This window comes from Dama dama, chromosome 26 (assembly GCF_033118175.1).
Source record: "Dama dama isolate Ldn47 chromosome 26, ASM3311817v1, whole genome shotgun sequence".
Classification (NCBI taxonomy): domain Eukaryota; kingdom Metazoa; phylum Chordata; class Mammalia; order Artiodactyla; family Cervidae; genus Dama; species Dama dama.
The window spans coordinates 47,482,543-47,506,550 of record NC_083706.1 but is presented as its reverse complement, the minus strand read 5'-3'; the positions used below and the strand labels follow the sequence as shown (position 1 = coordinate 47,506,550).

General features: G+C 42.8%; 1 protein-coding gene across 1 annotated transcript in view; it reads right to left on the bottom strand.

The window, feature by feature from the left end:
* ARID1B (AT-rich interaction domain 1B) overlaps window positions 1–24,008 on the bottom strand; it is a 416,979-nt gene that overhangs the window by 359,405 nt on the left and 33,566 nt on the right. Inside the window, exon 5 of the mRNA XM_061130238.1 lies at window positions 2,991–3,185. Within this exon, the coding sequence (XP_060986221.1) occupies window positions 2,991–3,185 (195 nt within the window). The remainder of the gene's footprint in view (window positions 1–2,990; window positions 3,186–24,008) is intronic.

Sequence of the window (24,008 nt, the reverse complement as noted above, 5' to 3'; positions counted from 1 at the left end):
CTTTCATTATCACAAAGAGCTGTGCTTAAACAGAATTAGGCTTTTTTTTGGTTAGCAGTAAAATACCTGATCTAAAATCATAATTAAAAATTTGCTAAAACATCGGTGAGTAATCTTTATCAATTTGTCCCTTCAAATAAATCCAAGAGCTACTGGATTTAAAAAGTATATAAGGGGTGAAACAGATCACCAGCCCGGGCTGGATGCATGAGACAAGTGCTCGGGCCTGGTGCACTGGGAAGACCCAGAGCAATCGGGTGGAGAGGGAGGTGGGAGGGGGGATCGGGATGGGGAATACATGTAAATCCATGGCTGATTCATGTCAATGTATGACAAAAACCACTATAATATTGTAAAGTAATTAGCCTCCAACTAATAAAAATAAATGAAAAAAAATAAATAAAAATTTTAAAAAAATAAAATAAAATAAATAAAAAGTATATAAGATCCAAGGGGATTAAATAAAACAAAATGGCAAAGAAAACTGCAGTTATTCTACCTAACTGTTTACATCCCTCCACTTTTAGTCTTACGTATGTGGGAAGAAAACAATGAAAAAAATATTCCCAGGTAATCATTCTTCATACTTGTGAAGAATGTTAGACTCCCACTCTGGGACTGCCAAATAAGCTAATGTCTTAAACTTCTAACAAGACTTTAACTCATTCAAGAAAGAGAAAGACAAATACCGTATTAATACACATATATGGAATCTAGAAAGATGGTATGAACGAGCCTACACGCCGGGCAGCAAAGGAGACACAGACATCAAGAACAGACTTATGGACTGAGTGGGAGAAGGAGAGGGAGGGATGATGGAGAGAGCAGCAGAGACACACACGTTACCATATGTAGAAGAACCAGTGTGAGTTTGACCTATGACACAGGGCACCCAAAGCCAGTCTCTGTGACAACCAGGAGGGAATGGGGGGGGGGGGTGGTTCAGGATGGAGGGGACGCATGTATACCTGTGACGGATTCGTGTTACTATATGACAAAAACCATTGCAATACTGTAAAGTAATTATCCTCCAATTAAAATTAATTAATTAATCTTAAAAAAAAAAAAAAGACCTTAACTCATTCAGAGGAGAACGTTCATCCAGCAGCTTGCCATGAAGAGCTCCTTTTGAAATGATTCTCCAAATTTCCCTTCAGGAAACATGGCAGAAAGGAAGGTGCAAGAAGAGGGGGGGCAGCCTCCACTCCCCCGCTGCCCCACTGCCCCTGCTCGCCCCCTGTGGCCAGAGTCCCACACACAACTGTCGGCCCCAAACGAAACCAGCTGGTGATCAGGACCGGAGCAGCTGCCTACCTGGGCCTTCTTCCCCTCATCTATGGGGAAATTAGCTTTAAAACTTAAAAAGAAAAAAGGGGGGGAGAATCACAGCTCTCACCTGACTTTTCAATCATTTACAAATTATCTCCTCATAATTAGCAGTCTCAACTAAAGAGTTTTACTCTAGGTGGCAAAATATTACTAGAAGAAAGGAGTAATGTTAAAAAAAAAAATTCAAGTACAATTACGTATGCGACTGCTAGAATTCTGAGTGGCCAATCTCTGGTGGCTCAGACCGTAAAGAATCTGCCTGCGGTGCAGGAGACCTGGGTTCAATCCCTGGTTCGGGAAGATCCCCTGGAGAAGGGAATGGCCACCCGCTCCAGTGTTCTTGCCTGGAGAACTCCATGGACAGAGGAGCCTGGTGGGCTACAGTCCATGAGGTCGCAAAGAGTCGAACACGACTGAGTGACTGACACACCATCTTTAATAAACAAGGGGTGAGTACTTCTAACAAGAACGAAGACCACTTAAAGAACCAACAGCTGGGATTCAAAGGCTGAACTGCTTCTATCTTCCCCTACAACCGCCTTAAAATAAAAGTATCACCGAAGGAGAAACTAAGATAAAGAGGAAAGACAATTTTCAGTCTCTAAAAGGATGAAAGTTATTCATGAACCTTTCAACACAGCTACAGAGCATAGAAAGCATGATACAGCATACACCCACTGTAGAGAACCAAAGTTCCATGTTTTTTCCACAGTGATTTTTGGTCAAACGTAGAGAAGAACTTCCTGAGAGAGAGCAACTGTGAGACTCGGGAGCAGGCTGCTGGTAGCACTCTGGAATAACCTATCTGGGAAGAGGAAAACACCCAGGTGGGCATCAGACTGGTATACTATTGGATTAAAGGCCTGGTGTGGGAACGTACACATCAGCCTTTCTGGTGTTTCTAGTAACTAAATCTGAAACAAGTCTGAATCTCCTCAGGCCAACATTACAAGAATACACTCTCCAGGGTCCAAGAGACTGAGGGCTTACTACTGCCAGAAGGTAGACGGTCATTTAAGGTAACTCCAACTATTTGACTCTAGAGAAAAAGGAGAATATTTTTCTTTTTAAGAGCAGAAAGTCTTTTTTGCTTGTTTTATGTAAAAGCACAAAACTCATCAAACCTAAGAGAAGTGATACACGTGAAATTCTCTTACAATAAACACAGAAATCTGTTTCAGAAGATACAGAAGAAATACGTCAAGAAATAAAAGCAAAATAATTTGGGGGCAGACTAAAGAAAACTTAAGCTGATGCCATCTTTATGAGAAAAACCTTTAAGTAACTTAAAACTTCACCTTAAGAAATTATTCACAGCTCAAAATCTGACACTGTCTGCCATCAGAAATATTAGAAAGCCAAGTTCACTTTGGGGCTCCGACCTATACAATTTGCTGCACAGTGATGACATGGTCAATCTTTCAAATAGAATAGGAACTGTGTCCACTTAGTTCTAAGAGGCTCACTTTTCCTGCTTTTAAAAGAGATGGGGAAACAGTTGTGCCTGTGATCATTTCAAGAAACTATGAAAATTTTTAAAAAGCAGAAAATCCGTGAAATGCTTCCCAACTGTCTCAAAACTAATCTTCAGTAGACAGGAAAAGACAAAGACAACACTAGGAGCAAGTGTGGGAGGAAGTGGAGTAAAAACTAGCACAAACCTGCTGCTGGGGGTACTGCATGCCTCCCATGGCCCCGGGGGGCCGACCTTGAATGCCGATGGGATACCGCTGTGGGCCTGGGGGGCCGTAGGAACCTCCAGGGTAAGGGCTGCTCTGCTGTGGCTGAGAATGAGGGTTACTGCCCATGCCATACAGCTGGGGTCTCTTCATCACCATGGGATCCATCGGGCTGCCCTGTGAAGAAGTAAAAGAAGACGTAGGCTTATTACCTCATTATTGCAGAGACAGAAATGTCTATTATGCTAACATACGCATTAAAAATGTAACTCTCCTTACTTGTGAAAATATGAAAAACAATGACCTGACAAAACCCAGAAAAACCTTTAAGGAAAAAAAAAACTATGTGGGTACAAGACATTTAATTTTTTAACTTTTAGCAAGGCTTTAATAATTAAAAGGGATCTGAAACAAACAATATATGGAAAGATTTTGCATTCATCTAAAATTCTACCATGCAGACAGGAAACGGGCATGATAGTTAACCTCACCCAGCTCTTTCAGCTTCCCAGTAACAAAAGCAAAGTATAGTGAGTGGTTAGGAACCCTTCCTGACTTCAAAGTATTCTTAGAACAATTACCTTATTTTAGACCTGAGTCTGCAAGTCCTGATCAAACATCAATGTGTCTGAGTGCTCATTAGAAAGTGAAAGGATAGATTTCAGATAACACAGAATGTCTAGGGCAAAACTTTTCAAAGATCACTAGTGACATGAATAAGCACTCAGACTGTGAGTCACAAGCTACCTTCTCAATGCAAGTAAGGCTCTGACCAAACATAACCAGTTCAAGACTGGACTTCTGAGTTTTATTTTTGGCTTGGTGAGTCAGCCTACAGGCCTCAGAGCAAGGGCCACTCAGGAGGGCCGAACTGGAGCCTCGGCCTGGGCTTTCGTGCCCCGGGTGCTTCAAAGGAGCGAGGCAGTGGCGGGGGAAGTCCCTCACAGGTGCTACAAAGACCCACAGATATTTCCTTCCTTCCAGAACCAAACGCTGATGCCAACTGTGGGCCAGACTCTGAGGCCCAACTGTGGGCCACACGGAGGACACAGGGTCTCTCAGGAAGGTTCGAAGATTAGCAGGGTTGACGGAAGAAGCCACGTTCAAGGAGGGGAGGGCCAGGGCACAGAGTACCCCCAAGCAGGAGAAACATCGAGCATCGAGCACAGGCTCCATGAAATGATGAACTGCCTGGCACGTGCAAGGAAACAGAAGCAGCTTAGACCCCAGCGAAGAGAAGCAGCAGCTGGAGCAGGCCCAAGCCAGTGGGTGGGTGAGCCTCACGCGTCACTTGAAAAGCTTCTGGTTGCATCTTGGGGGAAACCACTGGGTGCTCTTAACAGCGAGTTATGGTCACACCTGCCTTCAGAAGGACGGCACCCCCAGCAGCGGCCTGGAGCCAGGTTGGGCTGCCCCAGCAGGCTGCTGAGCCGAGGTCCTGGGCCCGAAGCAGTGGTGGGAGAAAGCACGCTCAGATTCAAGCAAGAGGATAGAATCGCAGCTTGACTTGGGAGTGATGGAAGACAGGCGGCAAGGGTGGCTTAACAGGTAATAAGATACCAGCTGAGCCAGTGGTGAGCCGGGGTTGAAGCAGATCCACCCTCCCTGGGGGGCGGGAGCCTTCGCTCTTCTGCATGTTAAAACTGCAGGTTCCCACAGGAAGTCCAGGTGACAATATCAGAAGCGCCACAACGCATTCCGGCCTGGGGGGTGAGGTCTGTCCTCGAGTCCTAAGTAGGTAAGTGGGCGACTGAGGACAGGTGTTCCTGGAGGGCAGCGATTTCTGTTCTGCTCACTCACAGGGCACCTGCAGGACACAAGTCACACCTGGCCCATAGCACACCCTCAATAAATCCTGGATGACTTCAGCAACACGAAGCACATAAAACCCAAGGAACTACCCTGAGAGAATATGTAAAAAGAGCACAATGGGTGGAAGACAAAATTCGAGAGACTGACATCACTTAAGGAAGAAGGGAAAAGGAGACCACAGCAAGGCCAGAGGAATGGTCAGAAAATGGAGTTGGAGAGTGTGGTGCTTCCGAGAAGGGAGCAGGTGGAGACACACGCCGACTGCAGCCCAGGTGGCCAAGAGGTGAGCGCTGACGCGTTGGCTGCACCTGACGCTCCAATGATGACGGGCAGTAACTGCTGTCCTGGGCAAGGGCAGGCTCCCAGCAGAGATGAGGGCAACGTCGGAAGACCAGGAGCTGAGCGCCAACAGCAGGTGAGGGGGCGCCAGAGGTGCAGACCCCACCCCCGAGCATGGAAGGCTACACGAACCGCCAGGACTCCGTCCCCCCACGCTCCTACCCCGCACACAAGGCCGCCCGCGATCTCGGCCCTCCCGCCTTCTCAGGGGCAGGGACCCTGGTGCTCCCGCAATGCCTCGAGTAATCCACTCACTACACATTCACTAAGGGTGCATGGTGCAAGGCACTGGAGGCAGAGTGGACACGTGCTGGTGGCTGTCCAAGAGAGGTGACCAGGTCACTGAAGAACACACTTCAAAGATTACAGTGCAACCCAGCGGACATCCTACAGGCATTGTGAGGAGGGAGCATCCAGGTAGGTCTCAGCGTTAACAAAGCCTTCCTAGAGAAACAGCTGACTCCGTCCTGAGGGCTTCATAGGAATTTGCCAGGAATTGATCTCACCAGAATGAAAATATGTGTAGGCCAAGTGATTTTGCTCGAAACTCACAATTTCATGGAATTGTAACTGTGTACTTTCACCAGTCAAGAAAAATGTTTACTCAGAATGACAGAAATTGCTCAAACAATATACTGACGTCACAAACGGTGCTGACTTCACAATTCAACACACATATGCATATGATGACCTCATGTAATGAAACTAAAATTGAAAAGTAAGAATTAAGTTTCCTCAGAATGCTTCAAGTTAGAATTTACTCCTAACAACAAAATGTAATGATTTTCCACACTTACTTTCAAAAGGTAAAATAAAACTTTCTATGAAAGTGTGAAAATCGAGGCTGAGCTGGTGATGCTAGAATCTGCAGAGTGAATGAATGGCCCACAGAGAGACTGAGTAAATCAGATTTCAGGCTAAATTTCCAATACGGGGCCCAAGGCAGCCCTATCTTCACATTCAATCTGAATTAGCCAGGGCATAGGAAAGGTCTGCTTACTTGACTTTAAACAGTGCATGACCCAAACAGGCTTAATTAAAGCAGAAATTTAAAATGGGAAAATGATTGGAATGTCTATATTTTAATGCTATAGATAACAGTGCAGCAAATTCATCTTATCAGTGACTGAAATTGTTTTGTAATATCTTTCTCATCAGCGCCATAAACTCTCACAGCCCTACTTGAAATTCAGTTAATTTGCACCCATGTCAAAATGTTAGCTTAACCCTGAGATTTCTGAAAATCGAAAGCATGAAATACACAGATTATCTCTACCTCTCAAAATGCATCAGATGCCTTTCAGTGAAACTTCAGATATGAAAACAGATACTTACACAGTGCAAATTATTTAATTTTAACCTTCTCTCCTTATGGCCTATTATTAAATATTCATCCACAATCTAAATTCATCCTGCTGTGTACTTTCCCTATTTTTAACACTAAATATGTACCCACTGCAGGATCTTAACGTCTTCTTTGTACTACTCTCTCCTTAAAGAAACCAAAACCCAAATCAAATCGAAGGCTTTTCCAACAAAACAATTCACTGCTCGTAGTCACATCTAATGCAAAACCATTTGTATTCTCATTATCTATCCTTCTATTGATAGGAGTATTTCAGAGTACCACCATTTTCAATTCTCACATATAATTTGTTATACTAGAGACACCCACATAAAGAACAGTCCTTAACTATTTCTCTAAATATGTTATTCCAAGCACATTTTTCTCTTCTAGGTACCATTCCACAACTGCTGCAGTGTGGACTTCAATTCCGTGAAATAAATGCTTTTTAAAGTCACAGTGTATACAGCCCATTTTCAAAGAGGTCTTAAAATAACTAGTTTAGTTACTCGGTTTAGTTACTCAGCCTCTAATGAATTTTATTACCTGACTAGACTTTCTTGTAACTCCTCCTTATTCAAATAACTTTTCAGATATGTATGTATTTAGATATGTAGCTATGTATCTATGAGTTATACATCTCTCTCTCTCTCTCTCCCTCTCTCTCTCTCACACACACACACACACACACACACACACACCCTTTCCTAGATCTTCTGGGAAGCTGCCACTGTTGCCCACATCCTCCAAAGTCTCAGAAAGTTTCCTATCCCCAGAAATACTAAATAAGAAGGAATACAATATATATCTTTTAAATATATATTTGAATATCGATTTTGGACATATTAGGTAGCACAGTTAGGCTGTACTATAGGTTAAATAGGTCTTCCGAGGCTGGTCTGGAAATCCAACTACGCTTTAAAGATATCCAAGTTAAAGAACAGTCCCTATATATATTTTAGTAGCCTTAAGAGAAGTTTGATGCTTTTTATACTTAGATACTCCCTTATTATCACTCTTTCAGAGTATGCCTACCCACCCAAGTATTTATAATAAAGATATCTATGTTAATAGTGTTCACTCCTAAACACCAAGTTAAGGGGGTAGCTTATTAGTAGCTTCTTTATGAATATAACATTTCACAATTTTTCAGCCAAATTCCTTAAACCACAAATTGAAGAAAGGCATTTAAAAACCCATAGAAAGAAAACTGTATCTTCTTGATCTACAATCACATCTATATATCAGGATTAAACAAGAGCTCAACGAAAGAAAAACTCTCCCCCTTTAGAATCATTATTTTGAAAAATGCTCTGTCTTACCATCAACTAAAAAAAATTTTTGAAGTAATATTCCATTATATGTGAAATGGCGAAAATAATAAAGCCCAACGTGAGTAAATGATTATTTGAACTAGTATGTATAAAGCAGTGGTAAACGCTTTCTGAAGGGTAATGCGACAGGAAGCTTGACAGCAAAGCTTTAAAAAATATATCTTATTCCAAGCATGACACTCTCAAATGGGGAAGTGGTGCTATTTATCCGCATTAGTCTGCAGCTACACGACTTCCAGTGTTGAAGGGGGAAAGCATGGGCTGTGGGCATACCCTTACCCCCCACTTACTACCACTGTGTAACTCTAAATCTGGTGCTCATTTCTTAAGTTTTCTCATTCACCAAGTGCAAGAAAGAATACCTGCCTCATGATTATAATGAAAATGGAACTGGGACTAAAAGGATCTAAAGGAACGGGCCACAATATATCGGCATAGTGGAATGGACAGGGACGTGGAAAAGTACATATAAAACAATGTCAACTGTCTCAGAGTGATGTGCATGAACTACAGCTGTGTGAAAACAGCTGATAACGATCGGGGCTGGCGAGCGTGACCTGTAAGTAGAGGCTGTCGCATCATGAAGCAATCTATGTTGACTTTTCTGTGATGATGTCTAAATATAACTATAAAATGCCTCTGTTTTTTCCCAGGCATCCTGCAAACACTACCAAGGCCTGCTGTGGGGGTGGGGTGGGGGTGGAAGGGACACAGCTGTCCCACACTGGGCCTCCTCCATCCCCTCACCCACACCCTCACTTTCAGCACAAAGCCTCAGGGGGATGCTCCCTCTTCTCCCCCTCGCCTGTCTAATCCCGAGCTCACACAAGCCCGGGTTCAAGGACCAGGGAGCTGCTCCGTCACCACGCCCATGAACACTATCTTTGGGACCTGCTGGAATCTTTCCTACGCAGGTTGCAACCGACTTCTGGGCTGCCTTATATTGATATTTAACTCATGTACCGTGGTGGTTTTTTTCCATTTTTCCTATGCTAGTTAACTCCCAAGGAGACTAAAACGTCTCACTCAGCATACAGCATGTGTGCTTGGTCGTGTCCGACTCTGCGACCCTGTTGACGGTAGCCCGCCAAGGCTCTTCTGTCCATGGGATTCTCCAGGCAAGAATACTGGAGTGGGTTGCCATTCCCTTCTTCAGGGGATCTCCCTGACCCAGGGATCAAACCTGGGTCACCCGCACTGGAGGCAAATCCTTCACCGTCTGAGCTGCCTGAGCACACACACTCAGCAAATAGCACAGGTGACTTAGGATGGTCACAGCGCCTCCTGACTCCTGGGAATGAGGACTGGCCACGTAAAGTGTTCTCGAAAATAAAAAGTAAGACTGACTAACCAGTATCTACAATTCTGGACACACATACACGTATCCCAAATCTAAAATATCACTGGGTTCTTACTTTTCAGAATCCTTAAGATTAGAAATGAAATAGTAATATGCTGTTACCCATGCATAAAGTCACTTCCATAAACTACCAATAAAAAGTGACAATTATCAGCTACGGTTCTTAATTCTTAGAGACACTTAAAAAAAAAATACATCCAGGATGTATATACATCCCATATTTAGCATATGGTGTCAGAGGTTCAGGTAACATCCTCTAGAAACCCATCGAAAGCCCGTCCTGACTGGCATAATCACATGATGACCAACATCTACCCTGCATTTCCAAAGCACTTCATACATTATCACTTGATCACAGTTCTTCAGGCACCCTGATAAAAGGTTTGTCAGTGAAACACAGAATCGTAGAATTGAAAACAGCCCCATTGATCCATACATGATGTATGTATGAATCCCCTAAAAGTGTCTGCAACCATGAATGTTATGAATTTCTTCCTTCTATATAATAAAAATGTTCCTTATAATTTACACCCACTGCTTTAAAAAAAAAAAAAAGTTTGATCCTTTTGTAGAATATTTGAAGATAGCTATATCTATTTCCCTTTTCTAAGCAAAATACACCAATTCTGAACCCCCTTAACATGAAACATATTATGGGAAGGAACTTGCTTTTCTTCCGGATCCTACGTGAGTACAAACCTGGCCTCAGACCTGTCCTTGTCTGACAGGCCCATCAAACCCTTGATCCATCGCATCAGCTGAGATTTAACCCTACCTCCCCCCTCTCCTCTTACACAGTTGGTTAAGCTGACCCTAGTGGCAGAAGTTTTTATCTCTGCTTATTTTCATTTTGCATGTATCTGGTCACTATTCTAGCCTGACATCTAACATATTAACTGCGTTTCCTATCTTGACGTCAACCACCAATTAAATCAGCACACCATTTCATTCATGCCTTCCTCCACAGGACTGACAAAAATACTGAAGAGGTCAAAGGAGAGGACAGAGGCTTGGCTAACTGCTAGTGCCATTCATAAAGACTGACATAAATCCAGGCACCAGCACTCTTGGAGGAAGGTCTTTAGAAACCTTAGGAAAGTCCTTCCCACTCATCCACAGCACTCTTCCAACTCACTCACTACACTTGTTACGCAAGCACAAGTCTCTGTCTGCCCTTGGGTGACAACCTCTTGCCCACTTCAAATTCCTCCATCTTCCCTAATGTATAATACAGTCCAAAGTTTATAAAAACGCTTAGAATAAGACAAAAAGGTATAAGGGAAAGGGAGGTGGCTTAAGTCAAACAAACCCGGGTGTGAATCCTACACTTATTAGCTCCGTAGAATCAAGCTCACACTTAACACAGAGTTGTGTTCACCTCTGGTGTTGCTGGGGGACTGATTAGATGAAGTACCACATGATTTATCACATAGTGAGAATTTCCTAAATCTTTTTGCTTTTCCTCTTAACAAATTAGCAAACTGAAGTCAGAGCAAAAATCCCTCAATAATTTAATCTATTTACTTTCTTGTCTCTGCAACATACTGTTAATCAAAGGTGGACATTCTGCCTTATTCATCTTTGCATACCTAGCACCCAGTACAATGCCTGGCATGAGGAACTTTTGCTGACCAGAGAAAGCAGCAACCTCCTCAACACCGCATCGCCAGTTAACAGCAAGGGTTCTAGCAGCCTGAAGGCCTCGGACGGTCAATAGGTGCAAGAGGCCAAGAAGGACACACCATCGCAAATTTTTCCCAAGTTCACATAAGCCACAGCTTCCACTGCCGCCTCATGCCTGTGCCCCTCAAATGTGTCACCCTTGGCTGATTTCTCTCAGCCTCAGAGGTCTATATCCAATTGCCATCCAACATCCCTGCCTGGATAGCTAGGATCCCTTCTGTTCCTGCTCACAGTGAAACACACCCCCATCAAGATGCACAGTTGCGTCCAGGATGCTCTCAACTCCCTGCTTCCCTTCCACCACAGCCAACCCCTCACCAAGTCTGGTCAGCTGGACACATCACTGTGGCCAACAGGAAATCTCCCCCTCTGACCACACCGGCTTCTGTGGGCCTCTAGAGAAACCACAAATTTGCCCACCACCGGGCCTTCAGCCGAGCGGTTCCCTCCTCGAAGAAGGAGCCCCGCTCTCCTGCAAGACTCAGCGCTACAGCCCTGTCCTCAAAGAACCCTCCCTGAGCACCAGACTGGGGCGCGACCCTCTCCAAAACCACTGTGCTTCTCCTTCATGGCACTCGTCAAAGTCTGCAAGAGTATTTGTATGATGACTTCATGTGTGAAAGTCGCTCAGTCATGTCCGACTCTTTGAGACCCCATGGACTGTACAGTCCATGGAATTCTCCAGGCCAGAATACTGGAGTGGGTAGCTATTCCCTTTTCCAGGGGATCTTTCCAACCCAGGGATGGAACCCAAGTCTCCCACATTGCAGGCAGATTCTTTACCAGCTGAGCCACAAGGGAAGCCGAAGAATACTGGAGTGTGTAACCTATCCCTTCTCCAGCGGATCTTCCCAACCCAGGAATCGAACCGGGGTCTCCTGCATTGCAGGTGGATTCTTTATCAACTGAGCTATCAGCGAAGCCCTAATAAATGTCCCCAACTGGACTGCCCCACAGAAAAAGAAATAGGGAAGTGAGGACAACAAATATTAAACCCACTGGAAGCTATCGTCTGGGCACAACAGAATATATGACCAGAAAATAAGGCTATTTTGGTTCCCTGGTTTTTACCTGATTTTTATAAATTGACAAAACCTATCATTTGCCTAATACCTTCAAGTTCAGCAACTTGTAAGTCAATCCAGCGAGTAAATCACTGTCTGACTCAACTACACTTCTGAATTTGATTTAGCAAACAATGATTTTATGAACAAATCACAGTGTGTATATGTATTTTTTTATTTCAAGAGTAAATCTTATCTAAAAGGAATGTCAAAATAGTAATGGAATATATTTCTATTTCTCCTCAGACTTCTTATTCTCACCATCCGAAACTGTAGAACTATCACCATGGTGTTAACAACTTCTAAAATTTACATCTCAAAGTACGTAATATTGTTCGTATCCTTGCACTACTACTGACAACCGAGTAACAGGCTCTTATTTAAGAAAAGGAAATAATATGGTATATTTCCCATAGAGACACAGATTTAAATCAAGAAAGGACGCTTTTGTGAGAACTCAAATCTAAACCTTACCACTTTTAAAGCTGTGTGATGCTAAAAAAAAAAAGGTTCACCTCTTAACTTCATCTCAGTTATCCCAGCTACATGAAGGACACTACCACTTTACCATACAGCCGTTTGAGAATTAGAGACAATAAAGTCAGGTTTCAGCCTGTGACAGGCTTTTAATAGTGACAGAGTTTATCAACATCATTATTATATGGAGGTGTAACTCCAGATTATCAGTCTGAGGCATGGATACCCTTCGCTCCTCGACTGATGTACATAAGATATGCACTGCTTATAAACCCCAGCGTTCATTTCCCCAACATCCAGTAAGCCTCAGAATCTTTCACCCTGTGGAAAAGCCGGCCAGACACTACAAATTATCAGTTTGCTAACATTCATCATATTTCAATGGCAAACAGGATCCTGTCTGAGAACAAACAGGATCCAATTTACTCTTTCCAGTAAAGTGGAACTACATAAAGTCTGACACTGATTCAGGTAGAGCTGCGCTCATATCCCTCTCCTGCTTCTGATTAGCTGTGAAACATGATGGGTAAACCACGCTCAAAGCCTTCGTTTTCCCATTTTCAAGTGAACGTAATACTACCCTCAAGAAAACAATCAGTCTAAAGATACTTGCTGTGTGGTTTACATGGATAAACAATTCCAGACCTATTAGAGCCATACCTAAGGACAAATCAGAAAAGTTACTGATTTTTCCAGCAAGTTCCATGGATGACGTCGTGCCTCTTTCAAAGCACTTTATCTACTTTTTAAAAATTAACAACTTTAAACTGGCATTAAAGAAAATGCCATTTAAATACGATGAATGTTAGCAACTGACTTCCCTATCTCTGGACAAAGAACGCCTGCCGTGCTGACATACAAGCCACAGCTCTCGACTGACCCCCCCCCCCCCCCCCACCTCACTCCCAGCAAATGTTCTCTTCGGAGACAGGGCCCTATTTAAGATCTACTTTATCAGAGCCACAGTGCAGTGAAAGCATATACTGACTCTTATTGTAATGTGATTATTCAAAGAGAAAAGTTGACATGACTCATATACAGTCAAATCTTATAGACTCAAAAAAGAGTTTCAGGGCAGCTTCAAGCAACATAAAAGTTCCAGACGGCATACTGCAACAAAGGAAAGAAGATTACTGTACGGATGCTCTTAGGCCAGCAGACAAAATTAAAACATGGACTGGAGGTAAAAGTACTGCTTCCAAGTTAAGCGTCCTGACAGTGATGGCTGCACTGGGGTATATAAAAGAAAAATCTTAGGAAACACACATGATACTAAGGGCCTGGAGTTACTACGGACTAAAGGGCAGGAAGTATGCAGACTGACCTCAAATGATTCAGGGAAAATATGCTATAGACAGACAGATAGGTGGGCAGACTCATAGATAAACTCAATAGTAAAATGTTAGAAAGTGATGAGTAAAAGGTATATGGGATTTCTCTGTATTAGTCTCGTAACTTTCCTACAAATGTGACTTACTTCAAAATAAAAGCTAAAAAAGGAGAGGGGGGCAAAAAGGAAAGACAGCGGTAACTGAAAACCAAAAGAATCACTACCCCTCATAAGGGGTCTTCAAGCAAGTCTGCAGGTGCTCAGAACTAACAGCCACCAATGAGGGTGCAACGTCAGGGGGCCTCTGGCAGGCTGGGGGCGCTGTGGCGTGGGAGGACCACAGGGCGAAGGAACCTTCAAAAAAAGAGGAGACAGAGCAGGACAGACAGAAAAGAGAAGTGGGCGTGATAAGCTGGAACTAACAGGGAAGGGGTGGAGGTTGCTGTGCTTTGACTTAAAGTACTCAAGTTGGCAAAACACATAATGAACACAAACTTTTAGGCACATTTTTCTACAAATTCTTAGGAAGCTTCCATTCCCCCACACACACACACACAAATTACTCTCAAAAAAAAGTGGGGGCTCCCCCTTCCCTGGTAGACACTTTCTTACAAATCATGGCTGCAGGTTATCGCCCCCAGTCAAGATTTAATGAGGCTCTGCCCCCTTGGCTTTCTTAAGGATGCTTTAAAAAGATCTCGGCCCAGCCCTGAAAGACATGACACGTGCCATCTTTTAACCCAGAGCTCTTCCGTGTCATTTTTGTAAGTTTCAGAAAGTAGTTTTATAACCACTTTCACATGTCACCCTGCTCCCACCTCTTCCCTACAAAGGGTCCAAGCAGATCAGCTCGCCTAGTCACGCCCCTACCAAGTTCTCAGGTTTAAAGGGAAGCAACGACCCAAATGAAAACACGTCTGGGATTTTCAAATCTTAGAATAAACAAAAAGGAGGACCATCCCAAAACTGTCCCGGACAAAGACTTCAGTTGCAGGAAACCAAGGGTTTCAAGACCACCAGCTAATTATCAGTTCAAGTGCTCACTGTGCAGAAAGAGCCTAACTCTCTAGGGATTCAGCCTGAGGGCTGGAAGAAGCTTCCAGACAGTGCAGCGAGGCCCAGGACAGACTGGAGTTAAGGCCGCCTGGCCTACACCCTGCTCACACCACTTACTGCGCGAGCCTAGGCAGATCTCTTCAACTCTCTGACCAGCAGCTTCCCCCTCTGAAAAAGGAAGGATGGTAACAGTACCCACTTCACGGCATGGTTGTAAGTCTTCCACAACACGGCAGACAGAACACTCAGACAGGGCCTGGCACACAGGGAGTGCCCGGTTACAACGTTCGATTACTCCCGGGCCATCTCACTCCTCTGGGCCTCACGTGGCAAGGGGAGAGACTGAGAAATGAACTCTTACAACAGGTCTCTTCCCACACTAGCGTTCTGGAATTCTAGAGTCATCATCCGCCTCCTTGCCGGAACGTCCAGCTGTCATGGTAAAGGATCAGAAGGAATGTGGATGTTAGGGGTATTTCTCCTTTCTGTTCCAGAAACCTTGTCAATTATCTGCCCTGAAGGTCAACAGGGAGAGAGAAAGGCTCTAAAGGGGTCTACAGAATTCAAAGCTCAACATGCAAACCATCAGGGCTCCCCTAAGGTGACACGCCCGCCGCCCAGCAGGTCTGCACCCACACTACACCCGCCCGGCTGCACAGTCGCACACTGCAGGGCCACGCACTCGGGAACAGCCCCTTCTAGAAAGCCTCTGCACCCCACATACTTCTGGCCACCTGTAAACTAGAGAAAGGTTTCTAGTTCACAAGGTAACACTAGATAAAGTATTCCGTCATCTACGGAGACTCTCTTATTGAAGAGATGCTAAACATGTCTACAACCAACTGCAACCCCCTAAACAGCATCTCCCTCCTCCTAATATCTCCTTATAGACCCAACTTCTCATACACAAGGAACAAATTATTGTTGCTATTACTGCATTAATAAAAAACTAAAATAAAAGAATTCAAGTGCACCTTGACCCTTACCTCTGGAAGCCACCCTCTCCTAAATAATATTATACTGCCTTCCTAGATGTGTGAATTACAAGTAATAAAAGCTATGAAACCTGAGCCCGAGTCTGGCTTATAATAGGCACATAATAAACGTTTGATATATGAATGTGAGAAAGACATCCAACTGTGGCTCCAATTCCACTTGAGACTTCTCCTGGACTCGCACTGTAACGCTCCGAACAGGGGTATTTTTCATTTCCAGGCTACAGTGTCACCGTTCCTAACATTCTTAAGACATCACTTTCCAAATTATGTTTATAGCTGCTACTGTAATTAAGACGGGAAGAGGTCTATAAAGCAATACCACTCTTTAAGATACATAATATATGTCAGCATGAGGAAAGTCTAAAACATTCTACACAGAGAAAAAGACCTATTTAACTTGGTCAGACCCGAAGCTGTCTGGGCACGTTTTCAGTTTTGCTTTATTTTTTTTTTTTTAAGTAAAACACTTGGAAAACATAAACCAGGATGATACAAAAATGCAATAATGCATTCCATTTTCATTGTGAGCCAGCTCTGTGTAGGTGGACAAGCAACCAAAGAGCGTGCGTGAGAACGTGTGCGTGCACGCACACGCCTCGCACCGCAGTGTGAGAGGACAACAGCGTGTTTGGCTCACCTGCAGGTATTTTACGTACAGCCGGGCAGTCAGAGCAACAAGATATTTTTACATGTAGCTGTAGAGTAAGAGTAACAACAAGGTATGCTGGTCATATATCTTTAGCACTTATGGAAAATTATTAATCAAGTCCCACCTGAAACAATTTGTTAAATTGATTTTAATCACTGGGCCTCTCATGTGAAGCTTTGTATAATCAGCATTTCATTTACAAAATTAATTGCCTGATTGATTCTCAGGAGGCAGTTGCTGTCATTACCTGCTGTCATACTTCTGAGTAGGGTGTCACAACATGAAACTCTGACAGTATGAAGAGCACTGCTATTTTAAAAACGGGTGAGGGGTGAAAGGGAGGAAAGAGGAAAACCAAGGAAGTTACATTACCCCCTTCAGCCTTAGAGAAAGTTGAAAGTGTTTCATGCTAATTACACTGTATATCAATACCCTTCTGCTAAATTAATTAACATACAAATCTAGGGTTCAGGGCATGAAGGATTTTTCCTATATTAAAACAGTAACTAGAATGTAAAAGCACAGATTCCCCACTAGAGTTAAATCTTAATCTATGTTATAAAATATTTATATCTTGATAAAGAGCAGCCCTAAATTAGTCTGGTAGACTACTTGTCCACTGCTAGCCATCTCAATTTCCCAGACTCTGCCTTTCTCACTTTTCTAATAAAAAAGGCATGACCAGAAATTTTGTGAGTTTATGACTAATACCAAAATATATCTATTTTAAGCATATGCAAAAACACACACTAGAATATGCTCATTCGGTCTTTTGAAAACAGAAGCTAGTATTGTTAGATACACACTTTTTAGATTTCCTTTATTGCTCACTATTTAATATTTAGTAGTCTACTAGTAATTGATGGACCTTCACCTAGAAATCTGTCAGAAATTAAACAAAAATTAGGCTAAAAAGTACTTGCCCTGTAAAAGGATAAGAAGACTACAGAACAAGGGAGAAAAAAGGAAATTTTTAAGCTATTAACATTAAAAGTGAGACCAGGTTACCTTTGTCATTGTATTTTCAAATGGACCCGTGAGCAGGAGATCTACCAAAGATTCTGTTTTTCTTTACCATTAATTTTCCTTTGCGGAAAGAACGTACCCTACATCCTGCTCCCTCCCAGCTCACGGGTGCATCTCCCACATTCTCCAGATTCCTTAAGAGCAAGGAGGACCACAACACCAAGTGTTTTCAAAGGCGGAAAATTATTTCTCTAGTTTAGATGGGGACTCATTTAAAACAATCCCCATTCAATGCAATCCAATTCCAATGAAGGCCTCTTTTAAATGGGTCACTCTGAATTTAAAAGAGGCCTCCTCGGGAGACCAGAGGTAATTTACTTTCCTTTCAGTACAGTGAATTTTGATTCCTCAGTACAGCCACAGATTTCCTTTTAAAAGGAAGATCACCTCATAAATTTGCTCTATTATCTTGTGACCGAACGTGTTTTGTTTGCTGGCTTGGTAAAGAGAGCTAATTGGCATACTGTACCCACTACAGCCCGCTAAGAGCACAAGTTCACGGCCGGAGAACGTGAGGCAAAGTCTTTCCAGCACAGCATCGGGGGGAGGGGCAGGCCCTTTCTTGACCTCCGGGTCACATTCACTCCCCTGCAGAGTAGCAGCAAGAGTCTACAGTTTTTACTTAGCTCACAAGGATGCCCTCTGTTGTGATTAGTCAGTGTCTACAAAAAGTGCTTCAACTCTGGAAAGGCATTATGAGAGCATAAGGGATGCCTAGGATCACTCCTTAAGCTGCACACAGTGTGACTGTTTCAGAAAACAGGGTTCACATAGTCAAGCCCTTATCGATTCAACACCTTTCCTTACAAAAGAACTGAAAAGGGGCCTGTGCAAAGAGGGTGGCAACTTCACCTAAGCATTTCGTGCCAGCGTCACTACTACCTAGGACAGGGCTCTACAATATATCAGAAATGGTTTAGAGCAGTAACTCAGAAGATAAAATGGATAAATGTTATATAAACAGGAATGAAACTGGCAGGAGGATGCAGTTGAAAATGCATATTCAGGATTATAATTTTCCACTTGGAAAGAGGGAAGTATTATATATGTAACATATTATGTAAAAGTAGAGTTTGATTTTAAAAAAGAATCTTAATTGTTGAGGATGTACAGGAAAAATTTAGCTATCCTTTCAAAGGAACTGGGGAATAGGGACCTGGTCTTCTGATAGGATGTATCTGAACTCTGGAAAAGGTTTAACAAAATTTATGTTTATCAAAAGAGGTGTGAATTATAAAAGGTTAACAAGGATTTAGATAAAAGAGGCAATAAGTTAAGAGACCATATCCATTCATTCAAGTTTATTTAAACTGAACAGACATTAACATGTAAAGTTGCCATAAAAGATAAGTAGATGTGTAAGATGGTCCTTGACTTTACGAAACATACATCATAACAGAGGAGATAAGAGATATATATACACAATGCAAGGTAGAAATACACTTGTAAATACCACAGGACAGAGGAAAATAAAGGCCTATGAGAGTTCAGGTGAAGGTAGTAATTCTAGCTGCAAGAAATGGAAAGATTCAAGGGAAATTTATCATTTAACATGGGTAATAAAAGATGAAAAAGATATACAGAAAGATCAAGGCACAAATATAATAACAGCTACTACTTAATGAGCACCTACTGTGAGCTGAGCACCATAAAGCAATGTGCTTTACAATCAACAGGACCAATCCTAACAAAAAACCCTGTGAAGTCATCAATACTACAAACCAGGGTTTGGTTCAAGGAAGCCACCTCCCAGATTAGGCAGCTTGCCCAAGATTATCCTGCAATATAAATGATGGAATCAGGATCTCCCAGGTCTGACTGGAGTCCTCCAGGGAAGGAGTCTCTACCAGCCATCAGATTTCCCTTCCAAGCTACTCCAATTAATGCTCCTTGATATGAAAAAACTGTGAAAAGAAAACTCTTCTAACCTGAATTGTGTCCCCAAACTATGCTAAAGCTCTAACCTCAAGTGTAACTGTGTTTGGAAACGGGGTCCATAAACAGGGAACAGTTAAAACGAACTCACAAGGGAAGGTCCCAATCTGATAGACCTGGCATCCTTGTAACAAGATGAAAGGCCAGGGCATTCTCTCTCTCTCCCCAGGCACACACAAGCAGCTGTGAGAGCACATGGCAAGGTGTGCAAGCCAAGAGCAGAGGCCTCAGAATGGAACCTCTCTGGCACCATGATCTCAGACGTCAAAATTCCAGAATCATGAGAAATTAATGTTTGTTGCTTAAGCTACTCTACACTAGTCTACTACAGAAGACTAAGACACACCACCTAGATAGCACATTAAAAAGCAGAGACATTACTTTGCCAACAAAGGTCCATCTGGTCAAGGCTACGGTTTTCCAGTGGTCATGTATGGATGTGAGAGTTGGACTATAAAGAAAGCTGAGCACCAAAAAATTGATGCTTTTGAACTGTGGTGTTGGAGAAGACTCTTGAGAGTCCCTTGGACTGCAAGGAGATCCAACCAGTCCATCCTGAAGGAGATCAGTCCTGAATGTTCATTGGAAGGACTGATGCTAAAGCTGAAACTCCAGTACTTTGGCCACCTCATGCGAAGAGTTGACTCACTGGAAAAGACTCTGATGCTGCGAGGGATTGGGGGCAGGAGGGGGAGGGGACGACAGAGGATGAGATGGCTGGATGACATCACCAACTCGATGGGCATGAGTTTGAGTAAACTCCGGGAGTTGGTGATGGACAGGGAGGCCTTGAGTGCTGCGATTCATGGGGTCGCAAAGTCAGACACGACTGAGCCACTGAACTGAACTGAAGACACGCCACTGCTCCTTCTGCTGACTTGCGGCACCCAACCTGAACTCCGAGAGGCCTCCGTGGGGTTCCTGCCCCCACCCCCGGGTCCACAGCCCTGTGCAATGGCCTCTTCTGCGGAATGGGCAACACCTGTGACCTGCATCTAACACAGAGATTATCACAGAGGTGAAGGGATTGTGCAGAGGTAACTAAAATTCCCTAATATAGCTGACTTTCAGATCATCAAAACCGAGAATATTCTCATGGGCCTGACATGATCAGGTGGGCCCTTTAAAATAAGGTCCAGGCCTCCCCAGAAGTGAGAGACCCCCAGCGGCACTCAGAGACCCCCCTTGCTGAGAAGCAAGCTGCTATGAATTCCACAGCCACGAGGACTGGAGCTCTGCCAGCAGTCCGAGGGCGCCTTCCCCAGTCAAGCCTCCAGATGAGAATGCAGCCCAGCCGCTTCTTGACTACAGCCTCTGACACCCTGAACAGAGGACCAGGGAGGCGTGCCTGGACTCCCTACCACAGAAACCCTGAGATGATAAATGTGCACTGCTTTAAGACATTCAATTTGTTATGCAGCAAAAGAAAGCTAATCCACAACTTAGAGAAAAGAATGCTCTCCACATAGCCACCCCTCACTTCCTCGTGCAAGCAGACCACTGCTCCTAACCTCCTCCTAACCAGCTGCTGCTCTGGTGTCCACGCTCTACATTTTCACTGACAGGAAGCCCTAAAGCACAGAGTACCAGAAGTTGCTGGGGGCTCTTTACACTTCCCATTTCTGGGCAAATTCCTACTCATCCTTCAAACCTGGACTCAAGGATCACCTTCCCCATCAAGTTCGTCTTGAAATCATCAGAGAGAATAAAAACCATGTCTTCTGTGATTTAAGAGAACGCTGAGGAAACCTCTATTGTAGTATTTAGAAGTTTTCGTTGCAATTTTTCTGTTATTTGTGTCCTCAACAGCAGAGGCCAGGTTAAACAGCAAGATAGTTTACAATGATAAAAGGAAACACCCCTCACACTGTAACAGAGATACAACCGGAGCAGGAATCAAATTCTCGTTCGCCATCTAAGGGACCTGAGATGAGGCAAGTCACTCAATTTCTCTAGGCTTCAATTTCCTCATTTACAAAACAGAACAGTTTGCCAAGCAGGTATTAAATTTGTATACCCCAGGCCCCAGCACAACGTACACCTGTAAACTGAATAAGTTGATTATAATATGCTTGAAAGGTCAATGTAAAGTCTAATTCAAAAAATAGAAGTAGTAAGCAGTGATAGTAGTGTAAGAAAATGTGAAAAATGTGAACAAAACTGTGAATTAAAAATAAGTAGTTAGAACTAATGGCAACCATTAAGAGTATACACACATGCACTGATAATGGATGTAAAGTGATTTAAAAATGGGAGTTGCTTTTTTCTCACTGCCTATACCTCATATGAAGGGTATCCAAAGGTTAGAACCTGTCACCTGCCAGTCTTTACCTCATTTCTAAATCCTGTTCCTGGGCTTTCAGCCACAGAGGTTTCCTAGTTGATTGCTTAAATCCTCACATTTAGGGCTGTATCTCTTTACGTTTTTCTTATTACCTTACCATGTAACACATCCTGCCCATCTCCCAAGAACAAGCCTTGTCCAGCATGCTGAAGCTAATTTGAGAGACCATGTCACAGCTGTAGCCAGATTTATTGTCTGGTTGGCCTCAGACCAAGTGACTTGACATGGTTATTTCTGAACCATTTTTGAATGAACCAATAAATTTAGGGGGCAGCGGAGTTCTTCTTTTTCCTCTTTTAAGTAAAAAAGGCAAATTTTTAAATGCTCTTGACAATGGTGGTACAGAAGCCTCAGATTTGCCCACACTTATCTAAAAGCTACATCTAACCTAGTCGTTCTGTATAACGCAATTGATTTGTTAGTATCATTTTACAATTCTGATTAGGTTTCTCTGAAATCCTGTTTATTAAATTGCTTCCTTTAAGCATGCATAGTTACTAATTTGTTTCCAACTAAATCAGGTATCATATGAAAAGATTATACTGCAACAGTGAAAGAGCACTCTGGGGATTATGTTTAATCTAGATTTCAAAATTAAAACAGGGCTAAAATTTTACAACTGTAAAACTTCTTTTTAAAAAGAAAGGCAGCTGAATTTATACACCGGTTTCTAGGTTAATAAAATGTTAATACCCCATCATAACTTCTTGTGTATAGGACGACCGCATCTTTCACGAAGCCTGTGAAGCAAAGACCGGAAGACTCATTGTGAGTCCCGTGCCATGCCTCCACAGTCAGGAGGTCCTTCACGACACGACGCTATTCAGCAGTCCAGAGCCAAAACACATGAGCCTTTATGCACCGGCCTGGTGCACAGAACAAACAACATACAGGAGCCCCAAAATAAGATGGCCAATGCTTCCTTATATTAGGCCACTGGTGTTCTAAAAGAATAACAGCAAATCAACTGAGTAAATGATAGACAGTGAATAAAAATCTCCAACAAGTAATCGTTCAGATATCTGCTCAGCCATGTGACTTTGATTAACTTTAAGAAGAGTCAGACAAATAAAACAAACTTCTATGTACAAACTTTAAAATATTCTCCCCATAGTCCAATGAAATTAAAATCCTTCACACTGTTTTTTTAAAACAGAGATTTTTAACTGTTTATTAAAAACAGTTAAACATTTAAACAGTTAACCCTAAATGTTTATTTTTTCTTTTCTTTCATCAAGTAAAAACAAGAGGATATTTATTTATATTTTAAAACCAGATCAACAAATAATCTGTGCAACTAATGAACAAAATCCTTATTAACAAACAACACAGATGTTTTTTATTTTCAATTTTCATTAACTGTGAAGATTGAGTGTACTTGAAATCTTAAATTTTAGCTAAACTGAAAAAAATCAAGTATGAAAGACTGGAAGGGGAAAAGGTATGACTCCATGGCAATCTGCAGTACGGGGTCGACAGAGAATTACAAATACTTCAGCAACCAGGGCTGCTCTGGATCACAATCAGTTTTGGCCAGAGCCCACACTCACAAGAACACCATGTGATAGCGTGCCAAGAACACAAAGGCGGCTCCCTTTTTTTTCCTAGAGATTTTAATTACAAAATTATGGCCTACATCTGACTGGACTATCTATTTAGCATGTACCTGAAAAGGAATGAGAACTTAGAGGTATTCCAATCATGGTACCCACTCCGCCATGTTCTCCTTGCTCTTGTTTCTGAAGTTAACGAGATACAAGGAAAATAAGTTAAGGAAAAAAAAAAAAACCTCAGCAGATCCCTTCCAAATAGGAAATGCTCTCATCTCCTCTCAATTACTTTTGAAATTTCAATTACTGAATTCAATTATTTTGAAAGGTCTCCCTTCGCTTCAGCTTTGGACTGCAGTAGGGTTAAAGCATCAGGGGTAGCACAGCGATGAAAAGGCTGCGTTTGTATAAGATGCTCCTTGTAAGAAGAGACTTTGTCATGCAGCATACAGTGAGGCAGAGGGGAGGGTGTCAGGAAAGAAAGTAAAGCGGAGCTGGTGACTGAAGACTCTTCGTGGTTCTTCCAGGCAAATCCTCTTGGCCAATTGCCTCAGCAGACAATGATATTCCAAAATGGTTCAGTGGCCCATGGTAGAAATGACAGTGTTTTGTTTTGTTTTTCCTTGTGACTGTTTAAACAATAAAAAGAGAACCTCTACACACACCACACACATAAAATTACCCAGAGGAAAAAAGTA